General features: G+C 37.4%; 1 protein-coding gene across 1 annotated transcript; it reads left to right on the forward strand.

The window, feature by feature from the left end:
• Positions 1–4,457: 4,457 nt before the first annotated feature.
• On the forward strand, positions 4,458–23,894 carry LOC138691184 (venom serine carboxypeptidase-like). Its single transcript, XM_069812962.1, has 6 exons — positions 4,458–4,857; positions 8,210–8,396; positions 12,113–12,259; positions 12,504–12,578; positions 14,180–14,346; positions 16,039–23,894. Exons 1-6 carry the CDS (start codon positions 4,603–4,605, stop codon positions 16,609–16,611), a joined length of 1,404 nt encoding a protein of 467 aa, XP_069669063.1. The 5' UTR covers positions 4,458–4,602; the 3' UTR covers positions 16,612–23,894.
• The last annotated feature ends 121 nt before the right edge of the window (positions 23,895–24,015 follow it).

The following is a 24,015-nucleotide window of genomic DNA, read 5'->3' on the forward strand; positions in this document are numbered from 1 at the left end:
AATATTGTGGGGGGGGCGGGGTATTTCTGCAAATAAGCCCTTTAAATTTCGCGGTGCATATAGTTCATAATCCTTTTTTTAATACAGTTTTCCGTAAGTTGACATTTTTGAAAGTTAAGTGTATTTTTGTCTGAAACTATTGAATCGATTTATATGAAATTTTTACAGTGTTACCTGCAGCCTGTGTTCTACATCGTGGACCAACGGGTTTAAGAATATCACACACATAACACGAGAAAAAACAGATATGCATTGAAAAAAATTGCGAAAAATGTTAAACAAAGTTCAATATTTTTTCTGTTTCACTAGGACTGAAATATTTAACTAAATTTTGCTTTAGAATTTACAATATACATTACTAGATAACTTAAAAAAAATTCTAGGCATATGAGTAAAGACTGTAGCAAGTAATGTGCACCTGAAGAATGAGGTACACTTAGCAAAGTAGGGAAACAAGTTATCAGTTAGGGCCTCTCTTTTGCACTTGGATACGAAATTAATTAGTTGGCGTTCGTACCACTGAATTCAGAATGATTGACTGTATAAGCATGGAAATTTTTATTCCACTCTGAGCACTAAAAGCCTAGAAATATTGAACTAAACTTTTGTACTGAAATTTTTTAATCGCACAGTCATCGCTACCCACTCCCCCTTAATTGGAATTTCTTGCAGAAATTGACAAACAGGCGAGGTACTGTGCCATCTGTTCCAACCGCTAGCCCTACAACTTCAATAGAAGTGAGGTCCACGTAGATCGCTACCTTATTCGAACGTTGAATGTTTTCAGTTATCAGAAGTTGCCGAAACTATTTATACTCGTAAAACAATTATCATCATTTCGTTATTATCCATTATGCAGAGAGATATTTCATGTACAATTTAATTAAATCTAAAATAATGTAAATCATTTTTGTTAAGCGCATTACATGAATTGTAATTAGGTTCAAGTGTTAGCATCCCATTCGGGAAAAATCATAGTAAATGCTCTCGAGAATCTGAGCTTCTTAATGTGATACTACCTATGATAATGTCCACTGAAGGGTGGGTGAAGATAAATAATGCTGAAACTGATCAGGAAGAGAAAAAGAAACTGGCTAGCTCACTGGCTAAGAAGAAACTGCATACTGAAGGATGCACTGGAAGGAATGGTGAACGAGAAAAGAGTTCGGGACAGAAGAAATCAGATGATAGACAATATTGAGATATATGGATCGTATGCGGAGACTAAAAGAAAGGCGGAAAATAGGGGAGACTGGGGTATGCTGGGATTGCAGTGAAGGACCTGGACAGAAAATTGTGAATATTTGTGAGTCAGTGTGTGCATTCGAAAAGGCGTTAATGCGTGTATTGCCTAGCGAGCGAGGTAACAGAAATAAACTGTGCGTTTAATACAGGGACATCATTTTATTTTTACTTCAACTTTTATTGTACCTGAGTTTTTGAAACTACTTCACTCCCACCTCTTCTACTAACGAAGTTACAACTGTCCTCCACACAGAACCAAGGCCGCAGTACTCAGTTAGTGATTATAGAACGTTTCAGAAATATGTTCGCGTTTTCCAGTGACGAAAATTTACAATATTGAATCATATTTTCGCACAGGTACTGTCGTCCGTTTGCCTACGTCGCATCCCGATTTCCCCCACCTGCTTCTGCTCGCTCCACTGTAAAGACTAGTGGCTGGGCTTTCTTAGCTCTTTTCTGAAAACATTAATTTCTGTTAGGAATTAATTGGACGTCTACGTAATATTATGCAACTGTTTAAAATAACTTAAATAAAAGGGCCTCGTTAAGTAATTAACTATCACGTGATTCCCCCCCCCCCCCTTTCTACGATCCTGCGACATAACCACTTGGACGAACAGTAGATAGCATGTCTGAGTAATTTTATCTGTGCGGGTCGGGCAGAAGTGAAGACTGAATTTACAGTACGTAAGGTACTCTTTTATAGAGTAGGTACAGAATTATTTCAACATGAGTTACTAAGTATGAAGGACGAAAGTGGTAATTGGAATTAGATATAATAGTCTATAGTGCGATAATAGGCACAAAAGAACTGAAGCCTGTATCGAAATGAACGGCCACCATTTTAAAAAATTTGTTTAAATATCCATATTATGATTATTTTTCAACAGTAATCTCACTAGAGGTTTTGATTTTATCGATAAATCTGCGAGTGGAACACGAGCAGATTTATCTAGAGAAAATCAAAACTCGAGTGGGATTTAATTGACTATTACACGATTAGAAGAAAGTATATAAAGATTAGAAGTAACAAAGTACTCCAATACAATAAAATATTAATTGGCTTATGAAAATACAACTGTCTTCAAATGTATCAACTATCGAAACTGACGATGTCATATCCAGGCCTTTTACAATGGTTTCTGACAAATAAGTATTATTATTATTATTATTATTATTATTATTATTATTATTATTATTATTATTATTGTACCATCTCAACATTACGCTAGATGGCAGTAGTGTTTTATGATTATGTTTTCTTGTTACCGGTATCAGTTGTGCCAACTATGGAATCATAATTGAACTCTGTGGACTGTTACTAGTCAAGAAGGCATTGTTGATTCAGTTTCATTTTTATTAAAATGCAACATTCCACTTCAATTATCCGAATCCCAGTAATCAACGTCACTTGACAGATGATTTTCAATAAATCTTAATATTAAACAATCTCTGATACGTGACTATCCATAATATCATATAGCAGAAGCTATAACATAACCTAACTAATATACTGTACACAAGTGTTAGAAAAGTTTTAATTAACGACGATGACATAAAAAATAAACATGAATAATTTTAAAAGAAATAATTATTGAATGTACAATTTTCAAATTTGAATGTGGTTGGTGGTTCAATTGACGCTATATTGGACGTGTGCGTAATAGAAGTGAACTCGTTGATTTAGGCCTACATGGTGTATTCAACTTATTCAGGATTTCCGAATGAATAATTTTAAAAGGAATAATTATTGAATGTACAATTTTCAAATTTGAATGTGGTTGGTGGTTCAATTGATGTTATATTGGACGTGTGCGTAATAGAAGTGGAACTCGTTGATTTAGGCCTACATGGTGTATTCAACTTATTCAGGATTTCCGAATGGTGCTCTTCATTTATTTGTAAATCGGATTTCAGAAGATGCATAAGTATGATCAGTGATTTTTATTAATTCTTGTTCTTGAATGCCAATGCGAGTCATATTTGAAACTGCTGTGCATCGACTGGAGTGATTTGTAATTTTATATATATATTTTTTGACGTCCAGACCAGTGCAGTTTCAAATGTTGGCAAACAAAGAAACAAATGCTAGGGACGCGATAAAATTAAACAAATGCTAGGGATGCGATAAAATTAAACAAATGCTAGGGACGCGATAAAATTGTGCGATAAGCAGCCATGATTGGTTGAAATACGTCCTTTCGTACCGTTTTATTGGTCAAAAGTAGTATGACGTAGTAAGAGTGTAATAGTCATTTTAACTTCATTCTCTATATCGTACGCTAGTGTGCTGTAGACAGTATAATATACACTGCATAATGAATACGTTCCCATGGATAACTCAGTTCGTGAGTAAAAACACTTATTGTTAATACTGTACTGTATTTTGATTAAACAAAACCTAATGAAAATTATCACACTCAAAATCGCGATATTTCCTACTTTACGTAAATGGATGAACTACTTTTCTTCCCTCCTGTACCTAGTAAAGTGATTTGTTTGTATTTTACGCCAGTATCATCGAACTCCAGTCGTGGGAGGGGGTAGCAAACGGTGTTTCCGGATCTGAATCATTAACCCAAAGGTATAGCCAGGTTCTTTCTTTCTTTCTTTCTTTCTTTCTTTCTTTCTTTCTTTCTTTCTTTCCCTTAGTTTAACCTCTCCCTTTTAGGTGCATTTACACGACCCACGCCACCCGGGCCTTACAGGGCCGCGACCTGTAGGGAGAGGTATTAATCTATGGATCACATACATACTTTTTTGACCACACAAGGACATGGAGGGCCTCCCCGGACGAGGGATCAGCTCAATGCCAGGGCCACCTCCGATACAACACAAACCTTTAAGACATTACACAGCATTCACTCACACATATGAAAGGATTAAGGGAAGGATCGCCGTCCATGGCCGGACTTTCAAGAGGTACAATCCCGGCATTTGCCTGGAAATAACTGAGGAAACCATGAAAAACCTCAGTTAGGATTGCCAGCCCCTGGGATCGAACCCCGGACCTCCCGAATGCACTATCACTCCGCTAGCCCGATCGGTTATAGCCAGGTTAATATTAAAAATGTTAGTAAAAATAAAATGATGTCCCTGTAGAAGAGAGTGGTCACATAACGTACTCAGGAGTGTAAATGATAACATGGATGCTAAATAGCTACGAAATGCACAAAATGGACAATGAGAAAATGAGACTTTATTTTAAGTTGGAAGTCATTAACTGAGGTGTGACTGGGCCAGAGAAGAGTATTCTGGGCGTAACTCGAACCCACGCACTGTCAGGCAGTGTCTTAATCATTAACTGCAATTTAAAAGCTGTGTTCGAATTAAGTTAGTTGTGACGCGCGCGCCGGGATGTTGCATTGCTGCTCGCTGCTGCTCCAGTTGCTGCTGAGCGCCAGAGCTCTGCAGCTGCCCGCCTGGTGGGACGGCGTGGGGCCCAGACTCGTCCTCACGCCCTACATCGAGGCCAGGAGGTACCAGACAGCCAAGGGCTTGGCGGCCGTCGACGAAGGTCCCTTCAACCAGGGCATCCCCAGCTACGCGGGCTTCCTCACCGTCAATAAGCAGTTCAATTCCAACCTCTTCTTCTGGTTCTTCCCGGCTGAGGTGAAGTATTATTTCATCAGAAAACTGGTCAACTTCAAAATTTTGCAGTTTCCATGCGCACGAAAAGATAGCGAACTAAGGGCCGATTTCACCAAGCTTATTTACCTTTAATTGTTGCTTAAAATATTCTTAATTGACACTTAAATTGACATTGCATTTCACTAACACAAATTGGGCTTTAATCTGTCATTAAACTATATTTAAGTTAATTGATCAATATTTGAGCTGTTCAGAGCAGAAGTGGTGTAAGGCAAAATTGGGTAATGAGGTTTAAAGTAAAAATTCTGTAAAATACAGCGAAAAGTAGCAATTAATATGTCCTTCGTGCTACCCACTGACTACTAATAGTTCAAATAAATTGAATGTTAACTGCTACTTTGCGCTGTATTTTACAGAATGTTTACTTAACCCTCATTACCCATTTTTGACTTACACCACTTCTGCTCTCAACGGCTCATTTGGTCATTTAAATAAATAATTAATTCTACATTAACAACAATAATTTTCATCATGGCGAGGACAATGATGGACTTGATATTTGAAAATGATGATTTATCACCAAGACGAATGAGGGTAAATTCCGAAAGAGAAGATTATTTTAATACAATGAACAAAAAATATTTTCAAATGCTGTAGTTCCAGTGCAGTGAGTGAGTTGACAGTGAAATGAGTGTAGTTCTGAAAAGTACTTGTGCATGTATGAACATATGAGCCGTTGAGAGCAGAAGTGGTGTAAGTCAAAAATGGGTAATGAGAGTTAAACTAAACATTCTGTAAAATACAGCGCAAAGTAGCAATTAATATTCACTTTATTTCAACTATTAGTAATAATAATAATAATAATAATAATAATAATAATAATAATAATAATAATAATAATAATATATTTTAGTAGTCAGTGGATTGCATGAAGGACATATTAATTGCTAGTTTGCGCTGTATTTTACAGAATATTTACTTTAAACCTCATTACCCAATTTTGACTTACACCACTTTTGCTCTGAACGGCTCATATCATATACGTGGGTTTTAGTTCGAACTTAGGGTTAAGATACAAATTAGATTTACTGTAAATGTTATTTTAAGTGATCGTGCTTCATTGCGTTAGGATGTTCCTTGTTATTATTATTATTATTATTATTATTATTATTATTATTATTATTATTATTATTACAATGAAACTTACAGCAGAGTCCGTATAGGCTAACTTCTGTCTGATGCTTTTCCAATTCACTGCGGGCTAAAGCAAGGAGATGCATTATCACCTTTACTTTTTAACTTTGCTCTAGAATATGCCATTAGGAAAGTCCAGGATAACAGACAGGGTTTGGAATTGAACGGGTTACATCAGGATCTTGTCTATGCGGATGATGTGAATATGTTAGGAGAAAATCCACAAACGATTATGGAAAACACGGGAATTTTACTTGAATCAAGTAAAGCGATAGGTTTGGAAGTAAACCCCGAAAAGACGAAATATATAATTATGTCTCGTGACCAGAATATTCTACGAAATGGAAATGTAAAAATTGGAGATTTATCTTTCGAAGAGGTGAAAATTTCAAATATCTTGGAGCAACAGTAATAGATATAAATGACACTGGGGAGGAAATTAAACGCAAAATAAATATGGGAAGTGCGTGTTATTATTCGGTTGAGAAGTTTTTGTCATCTAGTCTGCTGTCAAATAATCTGAAAGTAAGAATTTATAAAACAGTTATATTACCGGTTGTTCCGTATGGTTGTGAAACTTGAACTCTCAGTTTGAGAGAGGAACAGAGATTAAGGGTGTTTGAGAATAAGGTTCTTAGGAAAATATTTGTGTCTAAAAGGGAAGAAGTTACAGGAGAATGGAGAAAGTTACAATTTAATGTAATTAGTTACCACTACCACCGGGTATTTACCCATTTGCATGCAGTATTCATACTTCCATTGACAAAATGGAAGTATGAATATTGTAGGGGTCTACTCGCAACTTTGAAGAGCTAAAGTATACAAGTAAGGTCAATAATTAATGTAATTTTTATGGAAAGAATGCAAAGAGGTTATCTTTGTTATTATATAAATCTTAATTTCAGTAACTAACCAAAAGCATTTAATTGCATGAATACCTTATGTTCACCTGCAATCTGAAGTTCACTAATGATTATCATGACGTGGAAACAGGGGAAGTGTGTGTACCGACGTCACTGTAGCGGTGTGGATATAACAGTGTTACCCTACTCTACCTGAATAAAGCTCTTGAATCGGATAGGCAGTTCATGTTTTGGAAATTTCTCGCTCCAGTTCAGAGTTGACAGATCCGTTCTTTCAGCGATCTGTATAAACAGAGTATTCCGAATCTCACCGGACTGGTGGACAACAATGACGTCACGCTGCAGCGAAATAGGAACAAAACTGCTGGAAGGTTCGATGGCTATCATGGCGGCTGTACAAGTTGTTATCTGTGCTACGCTAACAAGATTTTACGAAATTTCCGTACTGTCACCTCGTTCAAAGAAAAGAGAGCATAAACAATTTATTTCTTGAACCGGTAGTAATAACTGGTCCGTTGACATGTTCGCTCATAAGCCATTAACATATTGTTTTTATGTTGTGCTCATTACAAACAATACAGCAGAACTAAAGCAGAACACACCGCCATGACACAACAGTGCACGATGTCATTCGTCTGCTAATTCCCGCCCTATACAAGAACCAATCAGATTCACTGATGGCGGCTGATGGAGACTGCCACCACCTCTGCAAGCTGATGGAACCGGTGCGACACCGGTGGAGCATCAGAGACGTCATTGAAATTCGGAACACCGTGTTGCCATCAGATTGCTCAGCGCTGAGATTCGAAATACGCTCAAAGTAACACTGAAGCTCTGGTATCTTACTCAGCCGCATCTATGAGTCAAGTGCTAGCGCGCTGGTTTTTCATGCAGGCGGCCGAGGTTCGATCCCTCCCAGGTTGTAAATTTGTTTTGAACAAAACAGACGTCTCAGAGGTTTTTTCTCGGAGAACTGCCGTTTCTATCATTCTGTCAACAATTTTCACCTCCCCTTCATTCTGTCACCTACAATAGTAAAAATATTTCGTGTGCGGATGTCAGGGGCTGAGGCAGGATGGCCCACCTGTCAGCCGATGATGACAGTAAGGGCTTGGAGCTCCAGGCTTCTGGGACTTATCAGACTACTCCCTGGCTCTAACAGGGACTGATGCAGGATGGTCCACCTGTGAGCGTCTTATTCACGAATGACAGCCAAGTCACCTGTCGGACTGGACAATGGACTAAAGCATGCCTAAGTAAAGAAAACCGTCCTGTAAAGCCAAGCCAAGGATAGTAACAGTGTTGTTTGTTTACAGGTGGACTATGAGAACGCTCCGGTACTGCTGTGGCTCCAGGGAGGGCCAGGAACGTCCTCCTTGTTCGGTCTGTTCTATGAGATCGGTCCATTCTCTATTGCACAAGACAACGAAACTCTGGTGGAGAACCCGCACTCCTGGCACAAGAACCACTCTGTCATATTCATTGACAACCCCGTGGGGACAGGTGCGTGTCACTAGCATGCTCTCCCAGTTCCGCAAATTCGTTTCGTGACATCTAAAATCTAGATTCGAGAATATATTTTACTAGTGGCTTGTGCACCAAATACTGCTGCAAACTAAGTTCATTAGACGTTAAAATAAACATTTTTCAGATTTATTTTCAATGAAGAATACTTGTCTTTTTGATAGTTATTTGCTTCCATAATAATGAAACATACTCCATCTGAATGGATTTTTTTAGGCCAAATACTTTTTCTTGAACCTATCAAACTTCAGTTTTTGAGTTTCAACGCGAAAACGCAAGTATCAATGTCAGGACGATAGCAGTAGCTATTTCAGGTCATTGTGGATTGTAGGCAAAAGTTAAAAAAAAATGTCAGGTTTGCTAAGCTTTCGAACAATAACATTTTCGTATAGCTGCTGCATGTAGAACTTGAAATGTAGAGCGTAAAATCATTTTATCCTACTAAGACATCTTGCTGAAATGATCTGGAGACTACAAAAATTTCTAGGCCTCGTATTTTATCAGTAAGTAATACCTTTTTATCTTTCCTTAGGAACTGTAATTTTTGCGCTCTCTCGAGCCAATACTGAAGACAATGACACATATCAATATCTACACTACACCGCCATTAAGTATATGAAAAAGACCCAACCCCACTGGGTTAATAAGTATAAAAGTATTTGATTTTTAATAACAATATTATTATCTTACTTACGTTTTGTAGTTATATATAGCACTCACTCAGTAAATTATAGAAATGAAGATCTAAATTAAGATATTCTCTACATTTATTTACATAACCTCAAAACGTTTCACTTTTATATCATCAATATAGCATCAATATTACGTACAATTAATGAAAAATAAACGCATCATGATATTAAGTATAATAATATTTAATTTGTAATGGTAATAATGTCATCAAACCACCTCAAGTTTCGTAGATTTGAATATCCAATACACAGCTGTACTCAGAAAATTATACACTGCAGAATCAGTTTTTAATAACAAATTGAATTGAGCTCTAAATATGTCGGCAATCTGCAGGTCATGGCCTTCGTGTAATAGCCTATTGTTTATTGTAGTGTGTGTGTTGTTCTGAAATTCAATCAAGTCGACCGTGATTCAATAAAATTAGTTCTCAAAACTGACAACAGATGGATTTTGGAAAATAGGAAAATTATGTAGGAAAATTGACATTTCACTGAAAACTACTACTTTTCCGAAAAACTTTGGAAGCCAGGCATGAAAATGAGGAGTCACTCATTAAAATCCGTTCAGCCGTTTTCCCGTAATTTCCATTACCAGTTCAAATTATATATATAGATTTATCACATGATATTATGCAAGAAACAAAATCAAGAGAAATGTTATACACTGTTCCGTCGATATGGGAGAAGCTAATGTTTTCCTACTTAGAACACGCAGAGGAAGTCCCCTGCAATCGGCAAGCATCATGCTTAGGTAGAGCATGGAATTCAAGGAATATTATGGACAGTAAAATATCGATCATACGGGAATGTGTATTTAAGAGTAAGTTGTGAATTCATTTTAAAAGTGAATCTGATACAACGTTAATTTGATATTTATTTGTCATTCAACTTTACAATTCACAGTTATGGTGGACCTTCACATTTCTGTTTTTCGATCCACCATCCCTTTATACATATAACTCTTTTCTATTAATGTATTCTTTGCCGAGAATTTCTTGATTACTTTCTAATGTTCTGTTATGACTGAATTTCTATATGTCCTTCCCCCTCTATCCTCTTTTATTGTCTCCCTCCTACCTAGACTGTCTCCCTTCCATTTCTCGCTCAGCTATTAAATATTGCAAATTCCTTCCTTAATAATTTGCGTTATTCATTTATTTTCTTCTCTACCCTCAAATCCTACCTACTCTTTATCATTGTTCTATCCTCTGATTATTTACATATTTATCTCTTTCTTTTCGCTTCGCCCTAAATTTCCTATTGTATTATCTCTTTCCATATATTTATTTCGATAATACTCCTACAGTTATAGTACCCCTGCTACTACTCCTAACCCATACATTGAAAAACATGACATATCTAATTCACTTAATTACACTTGCAATTTCTCTCTCATTCCACTTCACATTTGTCCAGATGATTTTTATTTTTTTGTTTTACTTCTCTTGTATTCATTGTTTGATAGTCTATCTTATTACACCCTTACCCTATCTTCTTATATTTAACACTTTCTTCTCTGCTCCTTTTCTTACACTTTTGCCACCCCTAACTTTCTTGCACTCACTTTTTAGCACTCTTCTTCTTCGCTAATAACCTCTCCAAAGCCTTATCTATTCTATCCTCACAATCACTAATATCTGGTAGTCGCTTCATTCCTTCACTCGTCCTTCTCACGTCTTCTCTTGCATTTCCTCCATTAGTCTTGTCTATGCTCCTGACCTCAGACGCTTCCAGCTGTTTCCCTAATCCTTCGTCCGCAGTATTTAGTATCTGCCTCACGTATTGTTATCCTCCTTGGTTTATTCTGGTCAGCCGATACAACGTTAATATAAATTAATATTATTGCCTAGAATATAGGCCTATATATCTATAGAATAAATAAATAAATACATAAATAAATAAATAGATAAATAATCGAGCAAATAAGTAATAAGTAAATAACTAAGCAAATAAATAAATAAATAAATCAATCAATAAATAAGTAAATAAATATATATAAATAAGTAAATATATATAAGTAAATAACTGAGCATATTAGTAATTAGTAAATAACTAAATAAATAAATAAATAAATAAATAAATAAATAAATAAATAAATAAATAAATAAATAAATAAATAAATAAATAAATAAATAAATAAATATGTCATTAACTAAGCAAATAAATTAGTAAATCAATAAATAAGTTAATAGATAAATAAATAAGCAAATAAGTAATAAGTAAATAACTAAGCAAACAAACAAATAAGTAAATAAATAAGTGAATAAGTAATAACTAAATAACTAAGCAAATAAGTACCTAAATCAATAAATAAATAAGTAAAAATAAATAAATAAATAAATAAATAAGTAAATTAAAAAAAACCGTGGCGCTACAGCCCATGAAGGGCCAAAACAGACCAGCCGGCTGCTGGCCTCACGTCCACATACCGAAGCAGAGATGGACGATCATCCAACCAGAATGGAGGTATCGTGTGGTTAACACGATGGTCCCCCCAGCCGTTATAGCTGGTTTGCAAAACCGAATTTTCGCTACCTTTCGTAACTCCCCAAGTGCATCACGATATTGGGTGGACACCGGTCCCATACACTGGCCGAAATTTCATGAGAAAATTTCTTTCCTCACGAGGATTCGAACCAGCGCGCGTTCCGTAACGCGAGTCCTAGGCAGGATGCCTTAGACAACGACGCCACGGCGCGGGACAAATAAGTAAATAACTAAGCAAATAAATAAGTAAATCAATTAATAAGTAAATAAATAAATAAAATTATATTTCGTTAAACTCTCCAGGAATATCCTTAATATTTTCGCCGTTTTAAAGGCGTTGAATAATAATTACTTTGTCATTAATACTCAGACGTGAATGTGTTTCTGAAAGTAAGGATTATTAGTGAGTAGCTAAAGTATTAATGTTTGTGCATAATAGGAGCTTCACACTTTAACTCCCTTGTGCTAGCTGCTACAATTTGAAATTACTTGGTGTTTCTTTGCTGAGTCTCCCAGGTTTCAGCTTCACGGACTTCGGCACGGGTCTGGCCTCGAACCAGACGCAGATCGGTGAGGAGCTGTACTGTGCTCTCGTCCAATTTTTCACGCTGTTTCGGGAGCTGAGATTCAGACCTTTCTTTATCGCTGGAGAGTCCTATGCAGGTAAAACAACAGTTAATTAACTATGACATTAATGTTTCCAGTGCCAAAATTTGTTCTGTTGATTGATCGTATTAATATTGTTATGTTTCTCATTTTAATGGAAAGAAAGCTGTTAATAGAGAATGTTCAGACGAATTCGACTGGTAATAACTAAGCTTACTCACGGTAGTTCGTTATTTGGGAAAGTTTTTACGAGTGGATTACAGTAATATAAGAATTATTAATTCTTGATTTTTGTTTCCAGGCAAGTACGTGCCAAATCTGGGATACATCATCCATAAGAAGAACCCCACTGCGTCGCTGAAAATAAATTTAGAAGGTATGTGATACAGAAGGACGTATTACTAAGAACATTATGCAGGTAATGCTAGTAGAAGAAGGCAGTCCAAAATTACAATACTTTTGTGAGTTAGAACATGATTTCAAAGTTCCTGAAGTGCGTAACTGATAGAATTACTGTTCGAGCAGACATATCTGGCCAACATTATGAAGAATTTATCAGAAAATAACGTACATAGCTTTTAACAATAGTGTTAATAATAATAATAACAATAATAATAACAATAATAATAATATAAAGTTAATTATCGAAATTGTACTAGGGTAGAAGTGCGAGTATTATTATGTTGTTGTTTTCTAATGCCAGACGTTTGACAATAAAGTCATTTGACCTCTTGCACTCCAATATTTTTCAAAGATATTATCATGATCAGCCAAAGAAGCACAGATTTTGAGGTGTTCCGAATCCATTTCTTGGTTTGAGTTGCACAATGGGCAGTTAGGGGACTGATATATTCCAATTCTATGCAGGTGTTTAGCCAAACAATCATGGCCTTAAATGGCAAGTTGTAGCCGATTTAAGTGAACACCATATTTTAACGTTTTGGTGGCTACTTCATTCACACACAACCCCCAGAATGTCTGGAGGACCACACCTGCTGTTGGTCGACGGGTCCATTGGGCCTAGCTGGGAGATCTTGTTGATCACCAGCTTTCCCTCCTTAAACCACTGGAGGACGATTTTAGTGCCATAGCAGGTCAACACTAGGAACAGAAAAGTAGAAAGAGGAGGAAGTAAAGGGAAATGAACCCCTAGGCCTCGAATGCTCTAATGCCGTCGGGATCGAAGAAAGTAAGAGTTCAGTCAGAGGACTGGATAGGAAAGGGTAAAGAGGGAATTAGGTATTGGATAGAGGAAAATTATACCAAATTCAGTCATTAACTCACCAAGCTGACCAGTGCTAATGGATGAGTAGCCCCTCCCTTTAGTTCAGCTTGTAAAATTATGCTTACTAACAGCTGCACCACGGGAAGGTAGGGATGGGGCATTGAGTATTTGTCCAGGTTGGTTCCTTAAAGCCTTCAATGGGAAGGATTAATGGCTCTACCCCCTGTATCCGACAGATACCCTTTTATTATTATTATTATTATTATTATTATTATTATTATTATTAATATTATTATTATAAATAATAGTAAACTTCTCGAAGGAGTGACACTGCCTTTAAATTATTTAAGGTTTTTGATTCTAACGGTCATTAGATAGTGAAAAATAATTTGGTGTTGTGAACCATGTCTTTGAGATTTACCCCCTCCAACGATTGGGGCTATCCGTGTTTACAGATCTCAATATCAGGATCAAGACCTGAAGACTTGCCCACTCTGCTTGTCTGACGTGGTTAGCTCAAGGAATGATTGTTCCTGAGTCTTTTGCGACTCCATGGCGTGAAAGCGCATGCCTTAACCTTAACTGTTATCATTGCCAATATTTTACTTCGATTCTTTTCGGTCGGGAGTGAGACTACATAATTATGTTATGAAGTAACAGACTATTTCGTTATCGAAGTTTGATTTGTAATTCACAAACGTACAGTAGGAATTTTCAACCATTTCCTCAATAATTCTTTGTAATGTTCGCAGGCATTGCTGTGGGTAACGGGTGGACCGACCCCGTTACCATGATGGACCTGAGCTCCTTCTTGTACCACCTGGGTCTTGTGGACCACAAGGCTCGGGAAGAGCTGCAGCAGCTTGAGGAAGACACTGTACAGTCCATCCACCATGGGGACTTCCAAGAAGCTTATGTGGTACGAACGCACGTACTCTCAGCTGAACTGTTTTCAGTCGCTTAATTTGACACTCCTGCCTTCTCGTCTTCTTCAGATACATTTCGAAGCAGATCTATTGCCTTGATCTTCTTTTAAGTTTACGGTTCGAGGTTTCGAGTTCAATCTCGCGTAGTTACTGGATTTTTCTCATTATCAAAACTTTCCTAATGGCCCTGAAGTTCACTTAGCCTCATATAAAATTGAGTTCCGGCAGTCCTCCGTCACTCGCGTTACTTGGTCAGAATTACTTATACTCCGTTTCTGGAATCTGTAGAGTATAGGAGACAAAAAGAGTCCTTTGCGCAAGTGGTAAGTGGAGGAGGCCAGTTCAATTACCGCTCTGGAGGAATGCATTACTTGAAGATGAGCGTCTAAAATGTCACACTACCTATTACTTTCTACCACGCGCATCTTACCCCTTAGCGGACGCGAGCCGATGCAGCCCGCAATACACTTCCGCACTGATAGGCTCTGCCCATCCATTTTTCATTGGCTTTACCTAAATGCGTCGACTTTACAGATCCCTGAAATTATCTTGAAGTGCAATTAATGATAAGACATTACAATATATAATTAATATATTATAAAATGAAATGCAAAGAAAAACCCATAAAATATATAGTAGTAAATGGTATATAATGCCTGTCTTAATATAAAGTTACCGATTATATTGTATAACTCAGGGCTTTGGAGATAGCCTACCAAATCATAAAAGAGTTTACTTATATCATCATATAAGATAAGAAAATACTGACCTTAAAATCATTGAAATTTGCACGAATAATCAAGCAGCAGAAGGGTTCAGCGCCATATATTAAAACTGAGAAAACAAAAGTTAAAATTAAGTGATTACCATAATTTAACGAAACATATAGCAAGTAATATAAAGTATGCACATTAAAATTATATGATATGTCAATCTTCATTAAATTATGATATTTACTTAACTTTAACTCTTGCTTTCTCCGTTTTTAATAAATGGCGCTTGGCCCGCTATGGCTCTGAACCCTTCAATTGATGATATCTTGAAGCTCAGTTCATAACGAAAACAGTTTTCTACCAAAATATCCTTGTACTAGGAAACAGGTAGTACACAGTGTAGCAATTAATAGATTCGTTCCAACAACAGTCAGGAACCGTCCGTAACTATTGTGTGCTTGATACTTGAAGTTCAGTTTCCCACCAAAATACCCTAGTAAATAAGAAGCACACAGTGTAGGTTATGGCTAAAATAAAAGTCCCATTTGCCCCATAATTTTAGAACTTTTATGAAATGTCCCACTCCTCATGGAATGACCCAGTGTGGTAGAGTCCAGAAACGTTTGGCTTCTGTAGATTATTTCCTTGCAGTAAACGAAAAAATGACTTTTGACCATAAATGGATGAAATTTCACTCATCTCCCAAACTGTGTTATGAACTTGAGGGAAGTTTCCCTGAGCGTGAAACGAGCGGGATTTGGTTCAAATCCTGGTTGGGATAAGTTACCTGATTGAGGTTTTTCCGGGGTTTTGTGTCAACCCAATAAGAGCAAATGCTTGGTAATTTTCGGCACTAGACCCTAGGCTCATTTCGCCGGCATTATCACCTTCATCTCACTCAGACGCCATTGCAGTTGATAAAGCATCGTAAAATAACCAATTATAAAAAAAAAAACTTCTGTGGTGTTTCAGACGACTGGGAAGATCTTCTCGAGGCTGAGCTCCCATTCCTACCTGAACAGCGTGTACAACTTCCTGGAGGAACGTGATGACGACCAGAAGACAGGGATGACCGCGTTCCTGCAGCGGCAAGACGTGCGCAGGGCGCTGCACGTTGGCGATGCGGAGTTCTCAGCACAGGCGGCCCCGGTGTACGTCAAGCTCGTCAACGACATCATGCAGTCGGCGCGCGGCAGCCTGGAAGGCCTGCTGGACCACTACCGCGTACTGTACTACAGCGGACAACTCGACGTCATCGTGGCCTATCCGCTGTCCGTCAGCATGTACCACAACATGCAATTCGGCGCCTCCGAGCTGTACCGAAATGCCACACGCACAGCCTGGTACGTGGACGGCCAGCTGGCAGGTTACATGAAGACGGCGGGGAAGTTCACCGAGGTGATGGTGCGCAATGCCGGGCATTTCGTACCCAAGGACCAGCCGGCGTGGGCCCTGGACCTCATCACTAGGTTCACTAGGAACCGTCTTACTCGTCGCCATCACTACATTCATCGAACAGCTGCCAAGGACGTCACCTGGCTGTGACTCCGAACACTAGTGCTATTAACTTGAACGAGGGTTTTTTTTATTATTATTATTTACGTGCTATTTTACAACCTGTGTTTTGTCATAGGCTTATCACAAGATATTTACATTAGTGGTGACTACAATTTGATACGCGGCCCCGGAACAATTTTTCCCTTGAAATTATTCAAATCTGCTTTACAGGAAGCTTCACCTGAAAGACTAGATTTGCATAATATATACGTCACTGTGTACGTTAGCAGAAAACCACAATTCCAAGTCACACAGAGATTGTGTGCACTCGATGTGGGTCTCTGGCGCTTCGTCAGCCCACGTGAGTTGTGTGGATATAAAGGGAAAAGTTGAGACGGTGTCGGGTGGAGTTCCCGGGTAGCTCAGTGGTAGAGCGCTGGTACGTTCAACCAGAGGTCCCGGGATCGATACCCGGCCCCGGAACAATTTTTCCCTTGAAATTATACAATTTGATTGTTTAGAGTCTATTCTTGAAGCGTGCGGAAGATGTTGCTGATGAAGTTTTTGACAGCGACAGTGTTGATGTGGAACTTCAGTATCTGGGGCAGCGTTTGGGTTGTTAGAACACGAGGCCGGTCTCTTGAGTACAAGGAGTATTCTGTCATAAGGTGTCTTGCTGTCTGAGGTGACTTTTCTGGGCAGTTACATAGGGGAGATGGTGCCTTGTTGATCCTGTGAAGATATGTACGGAAACAACCGTGGTTGGTCAGGAATTGGGTGATAATGTAATTAGGCCATAGGGATATAGAGAGCCTGTGGTGGATAGAGGGGATGAACTGTTTGGTGTGATGTGCTATCTCGGAATTGATGTAAGTTGCATTCCAAATATTTATGTAGTCATTTTCCAGAAGTTGCTTAGCTCGAGACATAGGGATGGAGTTGTAGGCTATAATACGAGGGTTAAACTGTCAGGGTCTTCCCTGATGAATAATTTCGAGGGAAAAATTGTTCCGGAGCCGGGTATCGAACCCGGGACCTTTGGTTTAACGTACCAACGCTCTACCACTGAGCTACTCGGGAACTCTAACCGACACCGATCCAATTTTTCCCTCTATATCCACAGACCTCAAAGTGGGCTGACAACCGTCAAGCAACCAACTTCGAGTGCACACTAACTCCGTGTGACTTAAATTGTGGTTTTCTGTTGACGAACAGTGACGTGTATTATGCAAATCAAGATTTTCAAGTATAACTCCCTGTAAAGTTGATTTGAATAATTTCGAGGGAAAAATTGTTCCGGAGCCGGGTATCGAACCCGGGACCTTTGGTTTAACGTACCAACGCTCTACCACTGAGCTACTCGGGAACTCTAACCGACACCGATCCAATTTTTCCCTCTATATCCACAGACCTCAAAGTGGGCTGACAACCGTCAAGCAACCAACTTCGAGTGCACACTAACTCCGTGTGACTTAAATTGTGGTTTTCTGTTGACGAACAGAAGTTTACAGCAGAACGGGGAAACACGTCTTGGTCTCCTTTCGTCAAAATTCTTGGAAATTCCAATCATTCTTACTAACAGTCACTAGTTTCCAAAATCCTACTCGCAAGTACGCCCAAGAAGCTACGCAATAAATCCAAGACGTCATGTGGCTGTGGGGTAAAGGTTAGCATGTGTGACTGTGAAACCTAGCGAGCCCGGATTCAAATTCTGATCAAAAAAGCGTATATGCAAGGCAAAAGCCTAACCTGTCGCTGATCTCCGACATCACGAAAACTCGCTTTCTGTCTATTTACCGAAAAGCGTGTATGCAAGGCAAATCAGAAGCCTGAAAAAACCAAAGCTATCACTGATCGCTTAGTTTTCTTTACAGATTTTGGCAGCACGTTGACATCCATTTCAAATGCCCCCTGCTGGACTGACTGACAATACATAGCGGACTGACATATATAGAGTGAACCGTAAGTAGGGTCATTAATTGAATCGGTGAGTGGAAACATTCCAAAGTCATGCTTTCGAGATAATAAAAGAAAATTGTTTTGTGACTTTATTTTTAATTTAATAAAAAAACTTATAATTGGTCACATTTACTACTAGTTACAAGTAACTCAGCCTTTATATTTGTTTGTTAATATATAAATTGGTTTTTTAGATTTGATTGTTTAAAGTTTGGGAATGTTACTCTTTTTCCAGTCAAATGGAATATTGGTTAAAATGAACAGAAATATTTTGAACAATTAGTAAGTTTTCTTTATAGCGTAACTGTCGAAAAAAATGTACAAACACTTTTTTCAAATGTGGAAAAAGAAACAATCATAAAAACGGTGTTACAATGTTGTTTTTTTTTTGGTCTCGACTAATACACCTTTGTAGGTTACAAACTCTTCTCCCATAGGCCTACTCCTAGATATTTTCTCCATTTCTTTTGTATGTGTATTCTTGTTCACCTTTCATTTTTTTCTTCTTGGCTCATTATCTTCCTCTTCTAACATTGTTGTTTTTTACTCAAAGATACTAACTTCAAAAACTATTTTCAAAATCTTACAGGAGAATACCGATGATCAAACAGTTCACATCTGTGGAGTAACGGCTAGCGCGTCTGGCCGGAAAACCAGGTGGCCAAGGTTCGATTCCCGGTTGGGACGAGTTACCTGGCTGAGGTTTTTTCTGAGGTTTTCCCTCAACCCAATATGAGCAAATGCTGGGTAACTTTCGGTGTTGGATCCCGGACTCATTTCACCGGCATTATCACCATGAATGAGATTCTCATTCAGACGCTAAATAACCTAAGATGTTGATAAAGCGTCCTAAATAACCTACTAAAAAAAGAATGATCAAACATAACCTGGAACACCTGTAATAACAAAGCACTAAAACAGTTAAGAAACTAAACGATTATTACAGTGCTTGCCAGCTCTCCAAGCATACCGTGTGCAAACTAACACAATAGTGCTCCACTATTGAGTGAAATAAAAGTAACATTCCTGGAATGTTACCGTTCTTCTACTCAACTGCAAAACAGGGGTCATGCCATTGGCATTAGAATGATAGGAATATTACACCTTTCCTGCTCAATAGGTAGGACTATGATATGTGAACAACTTTGCTATCTCAGTTTATTTTCGCATTTTTTTGGAATGTTACCCCTTTTCCACTCACCGATTCAATTTTAGGAGGTTATTCTTTGAGATATTTCAAACAGAAAAGATTAATACAGTTTTGCTCCTTTTTGCTTCCTTTTCGAAATAAACATTGTTTTATATGAAATATTTCATAGGGTGTTTTGGGAAAGCCATTGGCTCAATTCTCAATTTGATCAATGAATTTGAGAGAGCACGGTATTATTATAATAAATTACTGAAATAATTTTAATTTTCTCCTTTAAATGTGTAGAAATGTGATCCGAACAAGTGTAACTTTTCGTTCTGCGAAGAAATTTTAAAGTATTACATTTGTTCGGATCAAATTTGTGCACATTTAAAGGAAAAATCTAAAATTTTTCCAAACATTTATTATCATAAAACACGCTCTCTTAAACTGACTAAGCATAGTGAGAATTCAATCGATGGCTTTCCCAAAACACGCTATGAAATATTTCACATAAAATAAATTTTATCTCGGAAAGGAAGCAAAAACGAGCAAAATTGTATTAAACTTTTTTGTTTGAAATTTTTCAAAGAATACCCCTTTGAAATTAATGACATTACTTACAGTTCACCCTGTGTCCAAGTTGTTTATCGAGTGGAATTATACAGGGTCATCATTTTGTTTTTACTAACATTTCCAATATTAACCTGACTATACCTTTAGTTTAACGATTGAGAAGCGAAAACACTGTTTGCTACTCCCTTCCACGACCGAAATTCGACGACACTAGTGTTAAATACAATACAAATAACTTTACTGGGTAGGCTATAGGAGGGAAGAAAAGTTATGCATCCAATTACGTAAACTAGAAAATGTTACGATTTTGAGTTTGATAATTTTCGTCGGGTTTTTATTTAATCAAAATACAGTACAGTATTAATAGTAAGTGTTTTTACTCAATAACTGAACTATCCAATCGGACATATTTATTATGCAATGTATAGTATACTGCTTACAGCACATTAGCATACAATATTTTCAGTGCATTTAAATTTTTGAAATAATCAAAATATGGATATTTAAACAAATTATTGGAAATGGTGGTTGTTCATTCCGATTCAGGCTTCAGTTCTTTTGTGCATATTATCAAAAACGTTTTCAAGCATATCTTCTGAAATTGAATGTATGGTTTCTTATATGTAATTATTTAATTCTTCGATTGAGGTAGGATGTTTAGCAAACACAACTGTTTCACAGTAACCCCAAAGAAATAATGCAAAGCACTCAAATCAGGCGACATGGGGGAGCCATAATTCTACGCCTGTTGAAATAATTATGTACCTGCTCTATAACAGTGTACGTTACGTACTGTCAATTCAATCTTCACTTCTGCCCGATCAGCATAAAAAAATTACTCAGATATGCTATCTACTGTCCGTCCATGTGGTTATGTAGGAGGGTCTTAGAAAGGGAGAAAATCACGTGACAGTTACTTAACGAGGCTCTTTTACTTAAATTATTAGAAAAAGTTTCATAATATTACGTAGAAGTCTAATTCCTAACGGCAAACGTTTTCAGAAGAGACCTAAGACAGCCAGCCACTATAGCCTTTACAGAGGAGCCAGCAGAAACGGGTGGGGGAAACCGGGATGAAACGTAATTAAACGGACGCACAATATCTGTGCGAAAATATGATTCAATAGTGAATGAATGCTCTTTCTTCACTGGAAAATGCGATCATATTTCTGGAACATACTATACTCACCGCAAGACGACTTTGCGGTTTTGGTTGTGTGTGGAAGTTTGCTACTAGAAGGAGTGGGAGTGAAGTACATTCAAAAACTCAGGTACAATAAAAATTGAAGTAAAAATAAAATGATGTCCCTGTATAAATGTAGTGCATTAAACGCTGTAGAACGACGCGACGCTCTCGTGCGTCACTGGTCTCTATCTGAAGCGTCGCGGCTATATGAGGAAACTAAAATCTACGAGTATAATGTATAATGAAGTGCAAATGCAAATTTTCAGTACGTGTATATACAGGGACATCATTTTATTTTTACTTCAATTTTTATTGTACCTGAGTTTTTGAATGTACTTCACTCCCACCCCTTCTACTAGTAAACTTCCAACCGTTCACGACACAGCTGAGGGCGCGTAAGCAGTACTGAGTGAGTACAGTACGTTCCAGAAATATGTTCGCGTTTTCCAGTGACGAAAGAGCTTTCAATATTGAATCATATTTTCGCACAGGTACTGTCGTCCGTTTGCCTACGTCGCATCCCGGTTTCCCCCACCTGCTTCTGTTCGCTCCTCTGTAAAGTCTCGTAGCTGGGCTATCTTAGCTCTTTTCTGAAAACATTAATTTCTGTTAGGAATTGGACGTCTACGTAATATTACACAAGTGTTTAAAATAACTTAAATAAAAGGGCCTCGTTAAGTAATTAACTGTCACGTGATCCCCCCCCCACTTTCTACGACCCTGCGACAAAACCACTTGAACGGACAGTAGATAGCATTTCTGAGTAATTTTATCTTTTCGGATCGGGCAGAAGTGAAGATTGAATTTACAATACGTAAGGTACTCTTTTATAGAGTAGGTACAGAATTATTTCAACATGAGTTACTCGTACGAAGGACGAAACTGGTAATTGGAATTAGGTACAATAGTCTATAGTGTGATAATATGCACAAAAGAACTGAAGCCTGTATCGAAATGAATGGCCACCATTTTCAAAAATGTGTTTAAATATCCATATTATGATAATTTTCAATTTAACTTCATTCTCTGTATTGTACGCTAATGCGCTGCAACAGTACAATATACACTGCATAATTAATACGTTCGAATGGATAGCTCAATTCGTGAGTAAAAGCACTAAGTGTTAATACAATACTGTATTTTGATTAAACAAAAACCTAATAAAAATTATCAAACTCAAAATTGCGATAGTTTACATAAATGGATGAACTACTTTTCTTCCCTCCTATACCTACTCCAGTCGTGGAAGGGGTAGCAAACGGTGTTTTCTGTTTCAATCGTTAATAGAAAAGTATAGCCAGATTAATATTAAAAATGTTAGTAAAAATAAATTGATGTCCATGTATTTATTTTATTCTAATGTTGTATCTTTAAATTTCAAAGCATACAAGCTACTAATGTAAAATAGTCTACTATTTTCTTAAAAAAAATCACCAAATCGAATTTCACTTTTTTTTTCCGGGGGCAGGGCGTCGTAAGGAAAATGTGACATGTGAAGGGAGACGTGTTTCAAACAGTTTGGGAACTCTTGCTATAGAGAATTTTTTTTATACAGACACATAAGGGTACGTACACGTTGGAGCAACGATAAACGATAAAAGAAACGATCTAGCAACGTTTTGGTATTATCAAAGAATCAAGTGTTCATATCGGAGCAACGAGGACGCGGGAAGCGAACATTTTGATTTATCAGTAGAAGATATTCTATGCAGTCACTTAATGAAAGAAGATATATAGGAAATACCAGCTGCTAGGTTCAAGGTTAATATAAGTTAAATACGTACAAAATTAAACCCGTTTCTCATCCCGAAGATAGTATAAATTCGTTGTGTTGTGATTGGTTCTTGTGATCACATAACATATGACCAATAAATACACAACTGATCAATTTGCCAATATCTAAAATAATTAATTTAATATGCCGAAATAATAAATCGATTAATATTCGGATATATTGACAACCACCGGTAATTATACAGATTAATATTATCTTAATCAGAGATCATATAAACGACAAGAGCGAAGAAAATGATATTTTTCTTTTTCGTCGCTTTTATCGTGTATCTTCGCTTTTATCGTTACTCCAATATGCACACCTCAATAACAATGCATGCTTCAATTCTCTCTGATATAGCATCGCTGCTTCTTTTATCGTTTATCGTCGCTCCAACGTGTACGTACTCTAATGCAGCAGTCTTTAATAGGAACGGTCTCCTTATCAATTCTGGTTAAGAGCAACGTCAAAAATGCTATTTTGCGAGCGTGGTTTATGGGAAATATAAATGATGTCTAATGACAGCCAGTGATTTATACCTTATTTACATTTGTGGAGTTATTCCATCTCTCATTTTAATTTGATCAATTAAAAACTCAAAGCAAATCAGAGAGGGTACCGGTATGTGTGGTGTGTAGCGAGGTCGAAGATTAAATTAATTAAGCCTCATTCGTTAGCGGGAGTTGAAACACATTTCATTGTTATAATCGCTACAAACTGGTTAGCATATTTCAGTATTAAACCTATTTTACACACTGAATACGTATAAATCACCCCTCTCTCGTGTATCACGTCACTGATCTACAGCTGTCTGTTGATACAATTATT

Source organism: Periplaneta americana, chromosome 16 (genome assembly GCF_040183065.1).
Source record: "Periplaneta americana isolate PAMFEO1 chromosome 16, P.americana_PAMFEO1_priV1, whole genome shotgun sequence".
Classification (NCBI taxonomy): domain Eukaryota; kingdom Metazoa; phylum Arthropoda; class Insecta; order Blattodea; family Blattidae; genus Periplaneta; species Periplaneta americana.

Coding starts and splice junctions, on each gene's coding strand:
- LOC138691184 (XM_069812962.1), top strand. CDS start 4,603: ATGTTGCATTGCTGCTCGCTGCTGCTCCAGTTGCTGCTGAGCGCCAGA. Junction 4,858..8,209: donor TCTGGTTCTTCCCGGCTGAG/GTGAAGTATTAT, acceptor GTTTGTTTACAG/GTGGACTATGAGAACGCTCC. Junction 8,397..12,112: donor TGACAACCCCGTGGGGACAG/GTGCGTGTCACT, acceptor TGAGTCTCCCAG/GTTTCAGCTTCACGGACTTC.